At 40.3% G+C, this 18,866-nt stretch overlaps 1 protein-coding gene across 2 annotated transcripts in view; it reads right to left on the bottom strand.

Moving 5' to 3' along the window:
- The window catches only part of ncanb (neurocan b), a 186,069-nt gene that overhangs the window by 100,713 nt on the left and 66,490 nt on the right, over positions 1 to 18,866 (bottom strand). For both annotated transcript variants that reach the window (XM_086281800.1, XM_086281801.1), the window contains exons 7-9: positions 13,228 to 13,521; positions 11,420 to 12,289; positions 4,220 to 5,419 (exon numbers count right to left, since the gene is read on the bottom strand). In XM_086281800.1, coding sequence (XP_086137926.1) covers positions 4,220 to 5,419; positions 11,420 to 12,289; positions 13,228 to 13,521 — 2,364 coding nt within the window. The remainder of the gene's footprint in view (positions 1 to 4,219; positions 5,420 to 11,419; positions 12,290 to 13,227; positions 13,522 to 18,866) is intronic.

The raw sequence follows: 18,866 nt of genomic DNA, 5'->3' as shown, positions 1-18,866 counted from the left end.
TGTATTTATTTAGTATGCATTTTCTCCCTCCATATTCGTCAGGTTGCTGTCACAAAGCCCTTCTGTTTCTGCATATAATTCATTTGTGATCTCAAGATAATCTACTACATTTGGTTGTTTTGATTAGGACTTTTAGTGTTTGTTTTTGAAAAATACACTTGTATTGAATGAAATTTTGTTCAGTCATACTTGTGTGCTGAAAATAAAGGAGTGAATTTTTTGTAAATTTCCATTTTGCCTCCGTGGTTTCTGTATTTGGGTCCCGGCATGATTATTTCCTCAAAGAATGACATCCTCTCCTTAGTAGACTTCACCTGAGACTAATCACTGAGATATCCTCAAAGTTGTACATCTGTTTACAGAGAAACTGACAGTAGGATTTGATGGAAATTCAGTGGATTTAAGACTGGTCTGCATTAATATCATTAACAGTTAATGATGTACACAAAAGGCTCAGCATAGTTGATCTGAGCTCATTTTCAACACTTTGGTAGTGCTGTTATTTCCCTGGTTAACGGGATACAAAGGGCCTATGCTCAGTCAGCACAGAGCGGTATGTAACACCATTTCATCCCACACCACGATAGAACCAAAAGTCCCTTAAGGCTCCTCTTTAACAAAGCCCATTCATTTAATAAGCAGCAGCCAGTGGCGCTGGATTCGATTCGGCAGGAGTGTTTGATATGGAAAAATGGTGGAATTACACCATGAAAAGAAAGAAGAGAAACTTGGAGATGGAAAGTAGAGGGGAGGATGACTGATTAGGCAATGAATGGATTTAAAGTGAGGTGTCTTCTTTTTTAAACACAAGTGATTTTGCTGAGGCAGAGGATCCTACAGGGGACAGATACAGTTAGACAGCAATTGACTGCCTTGTGTTGTATCATGTTGGAGTTCAAGAGGCTATCAAAACATTATGCCAGGGAGAGTCATAACAATGACCAGCAGAGTAATAAAAGACATAAAGTCAGGGAGATGGGTAAGGAGGGAGATGAGAAAAGCTAGTAGGGCAGAGGGAAAGAAGGATAGTCAAGAAAAAAAAAAGATGGAAGACACAGGGAGCGAGAGGCAGGAAAATCAATACACTTCTATATGCAGCATTGAGAATGTGCCCTCTTGCTGCTCCAGACAGCCTATCCAAGGACTCCAACAGCCAGCAGACAAACTGAACATCTATCCACAGACCCACACTCATAATATGCCACCCCAGTCTGTCCCTGTCTCCATTTATCTCCGTCTCCTCCCATAAACACATACACACGCACGCACACATGCACACACTTCAACCTACTGGCTTTTCTCCTCCAAATTTAACACTCTAATTTGGTAGAGGGCTGGCTGCCGTGTTATTGATGTTGCCAGAGGTCTGATCCATCTAGAGCCTGGGACAAGGCTTCAGTCAAAATGGCTATAAGTCAGAGGCATCCTGCTCCCTGTTTGCCAGAGTATCAGACCAGCATTGGTAATTTAAAGGTTGGATAGACAGCCAATATTACTGTATGCACCTGCCTCGCTTCATCACCCTAAAGGGCCGGATGCCAGTGCTCCGAAGCATTTGGTAAATTTCCATGCTTGTTGAGACACGTTGGATTGGAAATCAATTTTTGTAACTTTTCGTAGTTGCAAACTTCAACAAATGCCGTCTTTAGGATTATACAATATGGAAATTAAGATAAAATAAATTTTAAAAAGAAAATAAATGTCTCTACTTTTCACAGTGTTCACAGAGAGGGATTAGCACATATCCTGTGTGTGTGTTTGTATATGATGGTGTGACATGTGGGATGGATTAGAGAGGTTTACTTCAGAGTGAGCTGTGCATGCTGGTGCTTCTTCACATATCTTTTTCCCCCTTATGTATGTGTTTGTGTTTGAGTGTGTGTGTCCACCCATCTGTGTGGGTTTAGCTGGAGGGCAAAGCAACAAGGGATTGGAAAAGCTGGGTGTTTCGTTATATACCATTGTCTTAGCACAGAGATATATAGCCAAACAGGACACAGAGGGGCTGAGCCTGATCAGACAGCGATGAATGAAGATCGGAAGGAAGCACAGACATGTAAAAAAATTAATTTAAAAAAGAAAAAGGAGGAGAGGAAAAAGAAAACATGGGGAGGAACAATGTGCTCTCTGGATGCCCACAGGACTATGGTTAGTGTAGTCTCTGATCATTGATTAAAGAGCTTTATGTTCTCCTACCCACAGCATTGTGGAGGACATGCTCACCTCTCTCAAGCACTGCCTCAACCCTCCCGCCCCCTATTCTTACTTCCCAGGGCTGTCCATCCTCCTGCCCTTTCCCTTCTCTCTGTCTCTATCTCTCTGAAGTAATGGGCAGACAACCATTGCTGTAATTTCCTCTGTACTAAAAACTGACAACTATAAAAGGTCACACAGAGGAAGTGGTCTCATGCTTCTAATCACTCAACAAGAGCAGGGCCGCTCAGTCCATTCAAATATCACCATGATAAAGACAAAATGTCCTCTACTACTGACTGTTTTCTTTTCTTTTTCTGATGTAATAAACAGTTGAACACAGAGAATATAGTGTTTACATTTTTTTTTAAATGCCCTTGAGCTGCACTTATATAAACAGTTTTTTCCTTCTCTGAATAAAATAATTTGGCAGGATTTACACGTTCACTAAATTAAATGATTGCATAATGGGTCATGGTCATGCTCCATGGAAAGCATTCATAAAATGTGAAATATATTGAATGCATGCACCTGAAGCAAACAAGACAGAGTTGAGCCTACGTTATTGGTTTGCTGGGGTGCATTCGACTGAAATCAAAATCTATCTCCTACTCCTGTTGTTATTAAACGGATGAAAGCTCATCTCCTGCTTTACAGCTCCCTGTAAACTAGAAAACATCACTCGACCAAATCTGATTTCTCCTGTGGGGATGTCTTCATTCGATATATTCAGACTTTTTATTTTAATATATATAATAATTTTTAAATGCATATACCAGTCAAAAGTTTGGACACACCTTCTCAATGTCTTCATACTGAAAACATCAAATATTTTAAAACAAGATATGGAATTGGCGTATATTTTAGATTCCTCAAAGTAGCCACCCTTTGTTTTATTGACAGTGCTGCAAACCCTTGGCCTATATAAAGAATAACCATTAAATAAGAAGGTGCGTCCAAACTTTTGACTGTTAGTGTAAATCAATCTATCTATCTATCTATCTATCTATCTATCTATATAAAAAACTGTACAGTATGTGGGCCACGTGCAATGTGATTCCCAACAGCACCAACTCCATGTGATGACATAAAACTTTTAGAAATGCACTTTACTGAGCAGGATGACTCATAATCCAAATCATGATGTTAAAAATGCATTTTCAAAACCTAGAAGCACAGATCTGAGGATGAATATAAGGCATTAGTTAAGGAGCAATAAATATTGCAATCCTTCCACATAGATTCATTAAACATTGAGCAAACACATTTTGGTTGTTAAAACCAGACAAATTTCAGAGACCTGAGTAGACTTATACAGCATGCAGCATTTTCCGTGTTCATTTACTTTGAGGTTTTCTGCCACAAGTAGCAGGTGCATTAAGTATCAAAAGAAATCGATGTGATTGTCGTGAGACAAAGAGCACAGACATTGCAATTATTGTGAGTGTATAAGAAAACATAGTTGAGCCAAAAATGGAAGACTGAGTCAAATAAACATGAACACAAAAGAAAATGAGACAGAAGAAGAGACCACAGTCTATTACGAGTTTCATCTTGTAGTTTGTGTCTACATTGATTTGTTGGGGACTAGGATCTCTGCCTCTTCCCAGCTCACCTAATTGCACTCACTGTGACCCGCTAATTACTTCACTAAGACCTAGCTGGTCTCACTTCACTGCACTACTTCTCTGTCTAAAGTTGTCTCCATACCAGTGTGGGAGGGTGGGACAAGGAATGAAAGTAAATGTGAAGGCACAAAGGGCAAACGAGGCTGGATTAAGAATGCATGATATATGTCAAAGCAGGAGACAGAAACAGGATGTAGAATGAAACAACAAGTGACAGACAGACCAAGTTGGGAGCATATGTTTTATATCTGAGTTAGTTTTAAGGTGGAGGGTACTGATGCTTTTGTCTCCAACTAATCTGCATACATAATTAAATAAATCTCTGCTGATTAGACAATCACAATGATGAAGACAATAATGACAGTTAATTCACTGGGAACAACATGAAGCTAACCTACCTGATGGGATGAGCCCAAATTCCCAGCTGGGTACAAGAATGCCAAAAGGATTCTTTGTACCAGTATCTTCTGTTGTTGGCGGGGTTTTATGTTCCTCTGACTTTAAGCCCTTGAATGGCGTCCAATGGCTTCCCACAACAAAAGACTCAGAAACGGCAGATCTGGATTCCATTTCTGTAGCAGCAACCTTGATGTCTGATACGGCAGTAGTCAAGTGAATGACTCCAGAAGTGGTTGTGGATGCTCCTTCGGGTGAGGGAGTCGATGAGAGGCCCTGCATGTTGGGGAAACTTGTAGCTTTCTCCTTGTCTTCCTGAGCCCATGAAATGGAAATAGATGGCTCCTCTGTATAAGATCTATTTTCTATAGTGGCTGCTGTGGTAGCAGGATCCACTGTCTGTGCATCTCTGCCCAGAAGCTCTGCCGTCGTCATTTCAGAAGTTGTCAGCATCTCTATCAAAGCCTCATGTGCAGTAATCATCACCTCATCAGTGCTTGTATCTTTACTGTCTTTTCTATAAACTGGGGTGAATCCGGAGTTTGAACTAACTTCCCCGCTGTGTGAGGAGGTAGATGAGAGCTTGTCAGTAGGCCTGTGAATGTAGAAGATCTCGCCCCTAGCCTCCTCTGCTGACTCTGTTTCCTGGGAGACCTGAGGTGGGGTGGTGGGCTGTTCCACCAGCTGCCAGTGGGACAGAGTTGTGCGCTCAGTCACAGTGGCAAAATCACTGTGGCTGAGTGAAGATTTCGACTCAGTAATCACTTTGATGCCACTGCTGTCCAAATTGTTGTCTTTCACTCCAAATCCATCCGCCACGTTGCTCCCTTCTCCACTACCCTCTATCACTTTCTCCTCTCCTGATGCGCTTCTGGCAGTTGGAGTATTGACATTCTCTGTATCCTGCTCTTTGCCTTCACCTGAATAATTATCTGTGTAGTCCTGTCGAAGGAAGGTAGGCAGGGTCATCATCTCAATGGGTCCTGCTTTAGCTTCCATTGGCTCCCAGGTGGGTTTTTTACCCACATAGCCCACATTTTTAGGAAGGCCTAGTTTGGGAATGCGCATTGATTTGATGGCCCACTGAAACTGGGAGCTGGGAGCAGGAACAAAGGTAGGGTGTCGCCTGAGACCCTGAAGACTGGAGAAGTTGACATGTTCACTGGATGGTGAGCTCTCAGTGGGATCCGATTCAGGGATTTCTATAGAAAATACAGAGACAGAACAGACTAATTAAGCAAAGCATCAGGGGATGTTATCTAGAATTAGCAATTTAAAACTCAAGCACAGACTACATCAACCCCATGGAGACTGTTCAGGGAACATAGTTAAAAAATGAATGATAACAGCAAGAACACAGATTTGCTGTGGCCAGTGCTCTGAGCTGGAAATGCTGTGTGTTAACTGTATCTGATTTCATTCATAGTATTTGCATATTTCCTTTATTCCTGCACACACATTGTACGCAGTTATGAAATAATAGAATTCTGCTTTTTTCCCAACCGAACTGGAATTGGATTCAATTTGCGGTAATGGAAAGGGTGGATATTGAAGAATGAGGTAGGTTCACTGGTTTGTGCAACCACTCACCCACTCACTGATCAAGAACGAATAAATAACACGACATAAACGATGCAACTCTGCAAATAAAAGTTGCTCTACTTTACGGCAAATAAACCACAGAGCCATGAGCAACCTTGTGCCCTTGGAGAGCAGTTAAGAACAGTGGTCCTTGTTCTGCACTGCACAGCGTTTGGTTAGAGACCAACAGTGAACTTTAAAAGCAAAGAATAGCATCATTAGATGCAACACAAGACAGTGGAGTTGGAATCTATCCAATGGAGGATTTTAGATACAGTGGCTGTCAGCCTGCCAGTAGGGAAACAGAAGTCAGAAAGGGCTTGCACAGCCAGCCAGTCTTAGCTAAGTCTTGGTGAGAGAAACACTCAAATAATCAGGTCCAAATGTGTAAAAATAATCAAGTGTGTGAAAATGCATGTAAATAATGAAGAGGGAGTTCACCATGAAACAATGTAGATTGAAATGCCATGAAGTCATTCCTTTTATGCCTTTCTTCACCATTTGATTCCTGATTACACAAGCAACAATTCCATAATCTCCATCAGTAATATCCCTGTTTTTTGGGGGTTTTTTATAAGAAGTTAAATAAACAAAGAATAATTCTTGGTTACTTGACCAATCAGGCTGAGTGGCTATGGCTTCAAACTGATTTCATTCACACTTATCTATCAGGATGCAAAAAAAAAGAACAGCAAAATGTTCCTCGTGCTTGACCGGAGCACAGAAATATCCAACACTGCGCTTTCCAATTGAGCTTGGAAAGTACAGTTTTTGTTCATCATATTTATCATGTAATAAACTAAAGCTGTTAATAATTTAAACACATTATTTCAGAATGAATTATATCAACCAAGATCAAACAAAGTAAACAATCTAGAGTTCTCTCAGATGTGTTTATTGCCTATGGAGCCCATTTCCCTCAAAGCTGCATTCTCGAGTAGAATTTACTCTTCTTAGTCTTGGTTTGTAACACAATCACCTGCAGAGAACAATTGTAGTTTAGCCATGCCATCTTTTTCTATTATTTCCATAAAACTATATTTTCTACATTTTTATGCACTGCTGCAACAACTTAAAGTGTATTAAAATGTCTTTAAAATCTTAACTGTGCTTTTACACGTTTACTACGGACGCAATGTACCTGAGATGTAGGTTCAATTTTTTCTTCTGTGTGTTCCTTGAAGCTGTAGTCAAATGATAATTTTGGCAAACTAAAAGAAGCAGTTAACTGCCATTTACTGTAAGCTGGATGTTTTGGATATTTTTCTGCACCACTGGAGCTGATCAGTGTGGGTATTAAAGTTGCTGGAGTTTGTAGACAAAAATGGGAACCTCCTCTTCTGGAGTATATGCACACATGCCCACGAATAAACTCACACCAAAAGGATGGGAGGATGTATTCAAATGTAATTTCACACTTCTCTGTCCCTGTTTCTCCACTCCCTGTGGATTCTTTTACCTAAAACAAGTTCCTGCTGGTATACAGTTGCCTGTAGTGAGAGAAGCCATGTGGAAAAATGCAGATGCACTTGCAGCACGATAAGCAAATGACTGGCTCCACAACAAGCTCCATCTCGATCTGTTTATTTAGATGAAATGTTCCACTGTATGTTATCAGCTTACAGCTTTAAACCAGACTCTGTCTACACCATCAATAATTCATTCTGTCTGCATGTGTAACTCATGGATGATGTTCGTGGGGATTTTTTTTAGGAGAGTGGTGCAGTCACATTACTGAGAGGTCTAGTTAGTGATCCCACCTTTATAATCATTCAGCCCAGTTTGGCTACCCTCAGTTCGGTTAACGTGCCAGAAAAGTATAGCAATACAGCACAACAAATTACCTCAAGATGGACAACATGCACAAATATGTCTATGCATAAAATATTAAAGTGTATGTAAATTATTCAGAAGGTTCGCTGTTGCCGTATGCCTAAGTGAGGTTTACGAGCCTGAGGTTCATTTCCATAAGAGCCATGTAGCCTGGTGTAATTGTCCTATTAATAATCCAAATAGCTAATTACATACTTTTACTACACACACTGATGGAAGTGAGAATAATTAAACACATTAATCTGGTTTGATCATCTATGTAATGAACCATGTAATAAATAAAATGAGACAATTAGGCATAGGTTTGGGTGATTTCATGGCGCTATTTAGAGCATGGTTAGAGTTCAGCTCAGCTGCTGTAAATCTGCTGGTGGAGGGCTTGGTGGAAATGGCCAGAACTCAGAGCAAAAATGCTGCAAAATAAACTTATAATGAACCTCATTCAGACAGTAATTGTGTGCTTCCACTGAGTGGTTCTGCTGTGTTGACTCCACTTTAGTGGCGTAAACGGGCTGAAAGAATCCCTGCAGGTCAGGCAGACATGATATTAAATTGCGAGCGAGGAGACTGACAATGATAGAAAGAGAAGGCGTGCGAGACAGAAGATGGTACTAATGCCAGCTCATTCCATCTACAGATATGGCATCTAATAAAAAAAGACTGAGGCAAAGTTATTGCATGGCCAGGTGAATCATGTCAGGAGCAGCCACACTGAGTGTCAGTGTGAAGACCTCACTGTCTTCTGAGACTGGTATGAAGCTGGCAAATATTTCCTCAGCTGTGATTCTTGACCTGAATATAATTTGTTAACATGCTGTTTCAGTTTATTAAAATGTTCAAAATACTCATATTTTCTTGGCAAATAATTTAACTGAATGCTCTTGATGCAAAGAATTTTTAAGCATCTGAAATAAATGTGATCATTATATAAATTCCCATCTTAACAAATGTTTTCCTCCCCTCAATCAAAGAGACAAAACAGCAATGTTAATCGCTATCAAGTGTTGAGCCCTTGATGCACAACAACAGCTAATTTAGTTCATTGGTTCTACTAGACATCAGCTGGGCAGTTTTCCATCACAGCAACATTAAAGAAAAAAAAAAACTACACCTCACAGTCCTTCCTCCATCTTTCCCTTTGTTTGCTTCTTCCCTCCTATACTCACGCTCCTCGTGTGTTGCTCACCCACACTGTAGTGATCATTACTGCCTACCTTCAAAGAGCTGGGGCCTAATTGGCAGAGACATGGATGATGGTTAGTGAACGGCATTGCAGCCCAGCCTCCATGTTAATTGGATAAGGTTGTGAATAATGCATGCGGACTAAAGGATGGATTTTCATTAATACCTTGGGATTGGGTTGCTATGGGATTTCAGGTAGCACAGCAGTGAGTATTTATATTAATAAAGCCAGCAATCGCTAGGTGAGAAAAGCCTTGCACCTTTATTGAATCATTCTTTTGGCTGCTGGTGTGAATGTTTGTCTTACTTTGGATCTTTCCTATTTAGCTGGCGCCATGGATGTGTTATTTGTGGCAGCCTTTGTGGAAGCTTCCTGCTTCCATCAACCCAAGGTTGTAGTACACTTTCTTTTTAGCCTTGCTTGTTTACCTCTTTCTGATGTGCTCTAATTTAGTATTATAGTAGAATACACTATATAAGGCAAAACAGTTGATGTGTACAATTTTGATGAGCTTTAAAGTCAGTATTTGGTAACACCATATTTATTTTTTAACACAGCCTGAACTCTCTTAGACAGTTTTCTTGTAATTCCTTTTACTATTCTTCAGGAATAGTTCTCCATTCTTCCTGAAGGACACTCAAAGCTCTTCTTTGGATGTTGGCTACCTTTTTGTTCTTTTCTTTGTCAAGATGAGGCAACGTTGCTTCGGGAGTGTTGCTCTGGGGAGGCCAATCCATGACCGATAGTGTTCCATTGTCTTTTTCCATCCAGGTATGCTTGTATGCACTGACCTAATCAATTAACTTATTTACTAATCAAATACTTTAAAGATGGTATTGTATGGTGGATCAAAATCTGATGGTACTTCTCTGCATTCATAATTCCATCAATTTTGACAAGATTTTCAACACCACTCGCTAAAATGTGGCCCCAAACCATGACAGAGCCTCCACCATGTCTTACAGATGGCTGTGGACACTCACTGTTGTGCCTCTCTTCTGAATTGCTCCACACTTGTTGATCACGGTTTCAACCAGAAATTTCACATTTAGAGCCATCACTCCATCAGGCCTGTTGCCATTGATTTTCAGCCCAGCTCTTGTGTAATTTGGCAGTTGTCAGGCTTTTCTTGCTGTTGTCTATCCGAGAATGGCTCCTTGACAGCTACACTTCCATTGAGACCATTTCCGACAAGGCTTCAGTGAATGGATGATGAATCAACTGAAGGGCCAGCTGCTTCTCTCAAGTCCTCTGTCAGGTCTTTGCTGGATACTGCTCTTCTGCTGCAGATAGTTTTTTTTAGACCTGCTATTTCTTCTTTTGTCCTCTGTTTGTCCTGTTTCCTCAAAACGTTTAAGGACACACAGCAAACTATCCTAAAAATGCCTGTTTTTGGCTAATAACTCTTCGAAAATTACTTTATTGTACCACAAACACTATTTTATGCCGATCAAACTGTGTTATTTTTGGCATTTCTGTAGATTCAACAGAAGAAATAGCAACAAATGACGTGCTTTTACAACAGGCTGCTATTATAAGGCTAGCTAAAGAAACAGTTTAAAATTTTTCTTTGCTAAGCTGTCTGTCACAACGCTGGCTCGTCCCTTGAGTTAGGTGCCCCTTTTTATGCTTGAAGGATTCGAAGGTCAGTCTTAGGTGGCTTAACAAGCAAAGAGGCATTCCATTCAACATGGCCACATACAGGGACTGGATGGAAAATGTGTGAAAGAGCGGCCAATGATCAAAGACAAACTTTGAAAGACCTTCAGACAGCTGAGAGAACTATAGCCCAACACCACTTTAAAACAATCACAAGAAAATCTGGCTCCTTGGAATCAAAGCAAAAAGAAATGAGGGGCTCAAGACTTCAGCACAGTATTATATATCAGACTTTGCACTCCAGATTCTCATGTCTTCCTTTAAATCTCAGGATTTTAGGACTTGTATGTTTGGATTTTTTTTGTATCCTTGTTAATCACTATGAAAGATGGATTTTGAAATGTTTCTATATTATTCTATATTATAATATTAGCCACAGGTATTCCCACTAATATAGTCTAATATAGCTCCATTTCCTAAAAAAAAAAACAGGCTGTAAGTTGTCCTCTTTTAAACAAAAATACAAAAGACAAAAAAAACCCCACATTTCATCACATTCAAATAGGTTTAAAAAAGTAAGCATAGCTGTTACTCTTACAGCCTGCAATGTAAACAAAGCGCTTTTTGAATAAATATGAGAATGAAGGCAGAACACTCCAACACCCTGCATTACTGTATGTGCTGTGCCCCCTTTGTTTGTTTGCAATTACTGTTTAATTAAATTTACAGCGATACTTCAAATTGCCCTGCGGAGGAATATATTATGGCATACTCGAGGGGAAAGAAGATAGAGTGGAATGGAGAGGCAGAGACTATTTAAAAGGCATGACACAAACAGATTCTATATTTACCAGAGATATTCAAATGCACCCCACCTCCATTTGAAACAAAACAGCTTCAATTTAGGCTCATTTCTGTTTCAATTTCACGTGTAGTTATTTGTTTTAAAGGGTAAAGTTGAATTGTAGATAGAAATATACATACAAATTAAAAGCTGAACGCATACCTTTAACAGCAGATTGAGTGTGGTCAGCGATGGGGCTCGTTGTTCTCTCTCCTGGAGGGCTGCTCGTACCACTTGCCTCTGTGCTTTGGACTGCAGGTACTAACTGAATCAATGGCATCACCTCTTTCTCCTCACTGGAAAGACCTTCTTCTGAGTTCTGCAGCTCAGTCACCGGACTCCTGAAAGAAAAAGTGCCACTTCTGTGCTCCATAATGGCATTATCTATGCTGCCCTTTTTCCCACTGGGTTTTGGAAAACTTGGGTTCCTGCTGGGCGCTTCCCCCTGTGTTTGGTTATTTGTTGTCTTTTCGTCTGGCACCATGGGTGTTTTCTCTGTATCATCGCCTTTCTCACTCTGAGTCCAGTATCTAAAAGGCCTCATAAGAGTGTTAACAAAGTCAGTCAGAATACTATTACTGGTTTGAACTTGGGGCGTGGAAGTAGAAATTGAGGATAATGTTGGGGTCTCAGATCCAAAGTAGCTTCCATCTTCTTCCTCATGGGCAGAGCCTCCATGCTTCTCGAAGGTTTCAAGGTCAGAAACGCCCAGAGTCTTGCTGTTATTTAAGCTGTGTGACTCATTCTGGCTGGGTTCTGGCGTTCCAGGTCCATCCTGAGTTTCATCCCAACCCTCCTCAGGCCTTAAGTGGGTGATCACATGCTCTTCGGAGATCTCAGATGAGTTGTTGATTCCAGCAATGGACGGGACTCGTACTTCATCTAAGTCAACAAGGCCAGTCCAGGTGGAAGTCTTAGGAATAGAGGCACTATCCTGGGCTTCGGTTAATAAGGACATGGCCTCTGCTGCCAGGTGAGGTGTCTGATACAAAGGCTGTGGCTCCGCAGCCTGCACCCCTGCTGGCTGGTGGGCTGAAACACACAATCAAACATCAATTGACTTGTTTTGTCTTCTACCTTACAACACAGCCCAAAACCTCACATTCCTTATTTTTAAGAAGATTAAATCCAGAGTAGGACACACGTGTTATAGATATCACAAGTAGATCTGTTTTTCTACAAAAAATTACAACCATTTGAAATCAGCAAATATATAAATGTGACTGTATCCACAATATTATTCACACGAACCATATCTATGTTAATAAACAAAATCCATTACCATTTTTATCTACTTTTAGCTATCTGAAAGACATTATTCTTGTAAATCTGCATTCAGCATTGTTGGTGCTATGAAGAGGTTCATCTGTCAGCTGTTTGTTTTGACAGATTCACTGCTGCTCTGCTCTCACGCTGTTCTTGTTTACTTTAAAATTACTGGGTTATGCAGATGTTTCACTTCAGTTACATTTTCATGGGCTGACAATGTGAAAGATGAAATTGTCATTCTTTCTTTTTTCCTACCTAAATATTAATTTGTAGTCTTCTCATAATATCAGTTCTTATTCTGTGTGTGTTGGTGGAAGAAGTTGGCTACAAACAGTGAACAAAATAGTTCATTCGGTTTGAAGATGAGCCCAACTTATTCGTGTGTCAGCAGATAAGAGGACAAGGCCAGACACAGTCACTGCAGACCCCAGCTAGACTTGCTTTAGTCATGCTCTCACTCTTATTTGATCCACATTTCCATTCTGTCTTGCAAGCGCAGCAACCCACAACATACAAGCCCTGATATCCATTGAGGGGAAACAAATGTCGCAGTCTCTTCACAACTCCTTCATGTGTGACACCAACATCTCATGTTAATTAAAAATCAGAAGGGGAAACAATTCCCCAGATACAACGCTCGTTACCATGGCAATTACCACGATGTAACTGCATCACCTTCATTATCGCAGAAGGCTTAGTACCTCGGTAGCAGTAGGCATCAAACAGAGCTGCGGTGTCAGGAAACCCAGTCCGGTTCGGGTTGTTGTAGACAGTCCGTACCCCAGGCTCGTCTCCGCCGCAGTTCTTCCGCGGGACGTTGATGGGATAGCGAACGCTGCCATCAGCGAGCCAGCCGGGATCACATTGGTCAAGACCAGCCTGCCAGGCGAGGAAGAGCTGCCCAACAGTAGCCAGCTGGGCTCCCAGGGAATGGCAGTGAGTGGAGGCGGTGGCAAGGCTCAGCTTCTCTGGCACTGTGGAGTGAAAAACCTCACCTGGAAGGTGTAAAAAGAAGCGTTGAGTTGTATTACAGAGCAAAAGCACTTCAGCCTTGAGAAAATTTTTGTTTAGTTGGTTGGCAGTAGCAGGATTTTGAGTGCTGGTTGATTCTTGGATCATTTGGTATTGCAAACTGATGTTAAATGAATTTGGGTTTGTGTCTGTCTCTTCTTGGTTGAATCGTATTAGTATTTTCTTTTAAGGTGCTATAACGGCAATCAGTTCTAGACATTTTCTCTTTCTCCTTTGTGAACTGTAAAAAAAATAAGAGGTGTAGACTAGAAGTGAGGAAGCAGAAGGCATTTATTGTTGCCTGTAATAATAAAAGGAAATCAGTAATTCAAAGTATTGACTAAAGGAAATTGTTTGAAATCAAAGACATTTAAAAAAAGAAGATCTAAGTACACAGACAGCGAATAAAAGAAAAGAAGAAAAAAGAGGCTGAAGAATGGTGCTGTTGATGCTGATAAAGAAGAAATTCAAAAACAGGCAAGACAGAGAGTGCTCAAGAAGAACATAGCACAAATGCATTTATATGATCGCTGGCAGCTCAGGGTGTGGTGATGAAAAATATATAAGCTGGAGGGTTGGACAGTAAGAATGAGGAGCAGAAAACAGAAGAACACATTTGATACGAGGATCTAGGAGATTTATGTCAAGAAAGAAGAATGTCACTTCAGTTTTTCTGAACAGTTAAAAAGGTCAAGATCCAAGCAAAATAAAATGGGAAAGAGCCAGAAAGGGGATATATGAGGTGTTATTTGTCAGAACTAAAGTTAGAAGATGCTTAAATAGGCATTTAAAAGGTGCTGAAAATGTGCTAATTTTTATAGATTGCAGATTAAATTAGAAAAGATTGACAAATCAGCGAAAGACCTATATACTGTCATTTTTTTGTGCAAATCAAGCCCAGCTGAGCTCAGTGGCGTGTCTAGAAAATTTTTGTTGGGGGGGCCAGGTAGGGGCACAGATTTGGAGAAGGGTGGCAGATTTAATTGGCAGATAATGTTTAAAAAAAAAATTCTACCAACCCTTAACCATAATTCAATAATCCTATAAACCTAATAACCAAATGCACTTTTAACTCTTATTAGAATGAGATTTTAACCACTACGGTGCAAAGTTTTTAGATACTGCGTTGATAAAGTACAAGAGATACAATCAGTGCTTTGTCAGTGTTTACTCAGCATTCAAGGACAGCAATATTTGCATAGTATTTTTACTGACATATACTGCACATATGTTTTGGGCAAAAACATTTTTGAATATTAAAATACGAACATTTGTAGCAAACAATTGACAAATTAGCCAGTTCCAATGTAAAACTTTCTCTGCCTGTTAAAAAAAGAAGATAATCTTCTCACAAACTGGTGTTTGATTTTGAAACAGGAAAAAAGTGGAGAAACAACTGAAAAGACTAATATTTGAATAAAACCTGAAAGCAAGTAAATACTTTCTATGCTGCCTTATGGTAAACTTTGGTAATATTGATAAAGAACAACACTGGCTGATGATGAAATACATTCAGCTGGCATGGTGACACTGCCAGTATAACCTGCAGGGCTGGACTGGGACAGAAAATCGGGCATTTTGACTACAGACCGACCCACCAGGTATTAAAGCCATAAAGCCTTTGAATGAAAACAAACCCTGTTGTGACAGTGATGTACAGTCTTTTTGGTATATGTATGATTTCTATACATTTTACGTCAGATAAAAACTTTGGTTGTAAGATTTAGATAATTATTTAATAAAAGCTAGATATTTTAAATGAGAATAAGAAAGAAAAGTATTTCTTTGTGCCCCCTTTCCCTGTTAATGCCCTACCTGGCCCCCTGGCAAAACTTTGCTAGACCCGCCCCTGCACAGTTACCAGCTGTCAGCTACATAAAAAAGGATCCTGGTGGGTGGTCTTCACGTTTCCCTCTCACCAGATATCCAAACCGACATCATGACCAGCAGCTTTACAGCTGTGGCTCCAGCAAACATCAGCTGATACTAGAAATTAATATTAAATAAATTCTAGCAACAGCTGATCAAGCTTAAACGTGCTGCTGTTGTTTAGCGCGACATCTGCTGGTTTCGTCTTTCTGGCGCAAAGTGGGCGATAAACAAACAAGAGAGAAAAGCCGATCAGCTGATCATCGATCAGTTTCATGATTGAAGTAGCAACAGGAGAGGCAGGATGAGAGAAGAGGCAGCTGTGCAGCGTAAAGACAGAATAAATCCAGCTTTGTGTCTTTTTCCATTCTAGCTGAAGTTCGGGACAAACTGCGTCTCTTCTCAGCTCAATACGAAACGTGTAATATTTTCTCTGATTGAGGGACCATTCCATTTTTTTAAGGAGCCGTTGGCAACTCTACTAACTAACCTTATGAATAAAATAAACTTCACTATCAGTAACATCATAGCAACCGAACAGCTGTATAAAAACTCCAAGCTGGCTAGAACGCAGTATGAGTTATTGCAACTGACAGTAAAAAGTCAGCACAACGAAAATAAACTCCACCTAAACTTAGTTTATATCTGACCCAGATAGACTGCAGGTCATGACTTCTTACCTGAAGTTCAGTTCACCTGACACTCGGACTGGCGGCTGCCTCGGGGCTCTCCTCCTGCCTCCCCTTCCCTCATCCACCTGCTGCCTCTGTGGAAGCCCCGCCATAGCCACCACCAAACAACGGAGTTATTTCTACACATCGACCTGCATCTGGCCAATCCACCACCTCTCATTGTTCATGCCGTTACAAAAAAAATAAAAAATAAGTCAAATAAGCCCGATGGCCAGTCCAGCTATGTTAACCTGCAACCAAATCTGCAGCTCCATACAGCAATGTTACGACTTAGATTACATCTTATAACTCATAACTCTTATGTTAGCTCCCCTCTGTAGCATACTGTCTGAAATATTCCACGGCTGCAATAATTCTTTAAGTGTTATTTTTTCCTTGGTATTCTAATTTCGCCGAAGTTTACTAAACTCAACAAACTTAATATTACTTACCGGGACATTTATTCTGTCCTCATTTTCTTTCACCGAAAAATTGTTTCCTGCAGTGACGTCTTTCGTGCTTGGCTCTCCTACCTTTGCTAACGTGATGCACATAGCGCAGAAGCCCATGCTGCATTCACTTACACTCGGATATCTGAGCGTCACCGTGAAAACATAATCGGACATTTGATATTTGATTGAATTTTATTGTTTTGCCTTTGGGGTGGCACCTGGGGTGGCCAGTCTGGTTGGGGGGGTGGCCTGTGCCCCCCCAGGCCACCCCGCTGGACACGCCATTGAGCTTTTGTACATGTAGAGAAAGGTCTGTTGCTGAGTTTATTAATTCATCTTTTAGTTTTTGTTGTTTTCTTATTAATGAATGAAACGCCAGCTATGTATCACCCAGGAATTTTGCTTTGACTGCAGACAATTATTTGCTGATTACTTCAATCAGGTTGTTAATTCCACTGAACAACATTCTTAACTGCAGGATATAAAGTCTAGAGATTGTCGTACAATTTTCTCTTCTCAGCACATCAGTCCCATACTAGGTGTTAATATTGTCTTTAAATAGTGGAATGGCTTTCTTACTACTATGATGCTTAATGACAGTTGCACACCTCATACTGAGAGACCTAGATAAAGTAACCCCTGTTGCAGGTCAGAATGCGGTGTTAAAATTATTAGAAAAACGGATGCCGGTTATTATAATTGGGCTTTGGAATTTGCACGAGGTTAAAGTATGACAAACACTTAATTTCAGTCAGGCATAGACGTGATTATGGTGTGAATGACGAATATATGCAGTGTTAATATTTGCCATTTCAGCACTGAGCCCATCATTCCCCTAGAGGAAACACCACGCTCAGCACAGCAGGGAGGAGAGAGAGAGATGATAATCACTTTCCCCCTTGAGGAACACATACTTACAATCTACAGTTGGATTTTTGGAGGTGATCTAATATTCTCTAAAAACAGCACTAACACTTGAAAGAAGGGCTATCATAGCAGTGTGGCAACAAGAGAGCAATCAGAGCTCTGACAGCTTAAATATACTGCGTTACACAAAGGATACACTGGACGTACGGTAAATTGCACTCATAGAGCTTGTCATGTAGTATGAGCGGTAGTGAACTTGTGATGCCTGAGCACACTTGCACAGCTGTCATCTATCTAAGATAAGTAATGAGTGGAGAGGCTTCAGTCACCAATTAAATCAAACGGGAGGAGCAAAATGTTAGATATGTTTGTTAATTTGACCTAAAAACAATAAAACTTATCAACTAGTTTAATTGATTTATATCCATAATTTCCCCTGGTGTTTAGCCGCTGCTCAGTCCTCATCAAGATGGCAACAAATACTGTGTATCCAATGTTGAGATTAAAGAATAGAGGGCTAAAAATGTAACTGAGACGTTTGAGAAGAAAGAAGGCAAATCTCAAAGCACATCAATGACTCTTTAAGAGGAATAAGCATCATAAAGGTCACTGGCTGACTTGATGTCTTTCAAGCTGAGGTTGCATCATCTGTCATTGTGACAGACAGGGTCATAAAATGTCCATCATAATCTATTATTACCAGTCATTTTAATTTTAATTTATCCTGATAAAGAAATATATTCAATAAAAAGATAATAAAGAAACAACTCAGTCACTGTTTAATACAGAGTAGAGAACATGCATTTATCAGGAAAGGACAGACAGTTTCACAGACCTTGGGATCACTCCTCATGTCAACACCACAAGAAGCACATAAGTTTTTACTCAAAGTGACACTAAAATACTCCAACCATTGTTATTAAACAACCAAATGTGACGAAAACAGGATGCTCGCTTGATAAAGTAAGATAACTGATGGGGCCACTGTCAGTAATCATATAATAACCCTCATCATAACCTCATATATTGAAGATTGGCGACCTGTCCAGGGTGCACCCCGCCTCTTGCTCTATTATAGCTGAAGAGAATGGATGGGTGGGATGGACGAGTCTAGAAACGCTGCCCCCAGGGAGGCGATCAGAGGTCAGCAATACTGTTTTTACATGAGACCACATGCGTTTCTTCTGTATCAGGGTGCAACAGAATCCATCTATGACCTGCAGTGGTCACAGATGCACCCAAAGGAATTGAGGGAGGATATTTCTGTATAATGTTTGATGTTATGTTTAGAAAAAGAGAAGTCACCAATGCTGTGAGCACTGTTCTTGTCACTATTGCATATGAATTATTTGCTATACAAATACAGGCCATTCTTCTAATCTGTCAAAAATGATGGACGGCCGTCTGATTTTTCTGTCATTCAGTCAAAAAGAAAAAGTCAGACAATGACAGAAAATGTTTCATCACTGC

The sequence above is a fragment of the Aulonocara sp. 'chitande type north' Nkhata Bay genome, linkage group LG23 (genome assembly GCF_057382095.1).
Source record: "Aulonocara sp. 'chitande type north' Nkhata Bay isolate Kocher_YH1m ecotype deep benthic linkage group LG23, A_spYH_male_GT1.1, whole genome shotgun sequence".
In the NCBI taxonomy this organism is placed as follows: domain Eukaryota; kingdom Metazoa; phylum Chordata; class Actinopteri; order Cichliformes; family Cichlidae; genus Aulonocara; species Aulonocara sp. 'chitande type north' Nkhata Bay.
Note: the sequence above shows the minus strand (reverse complement) of the source record. Positions and strands in the feature narration are given on the sequence as shown.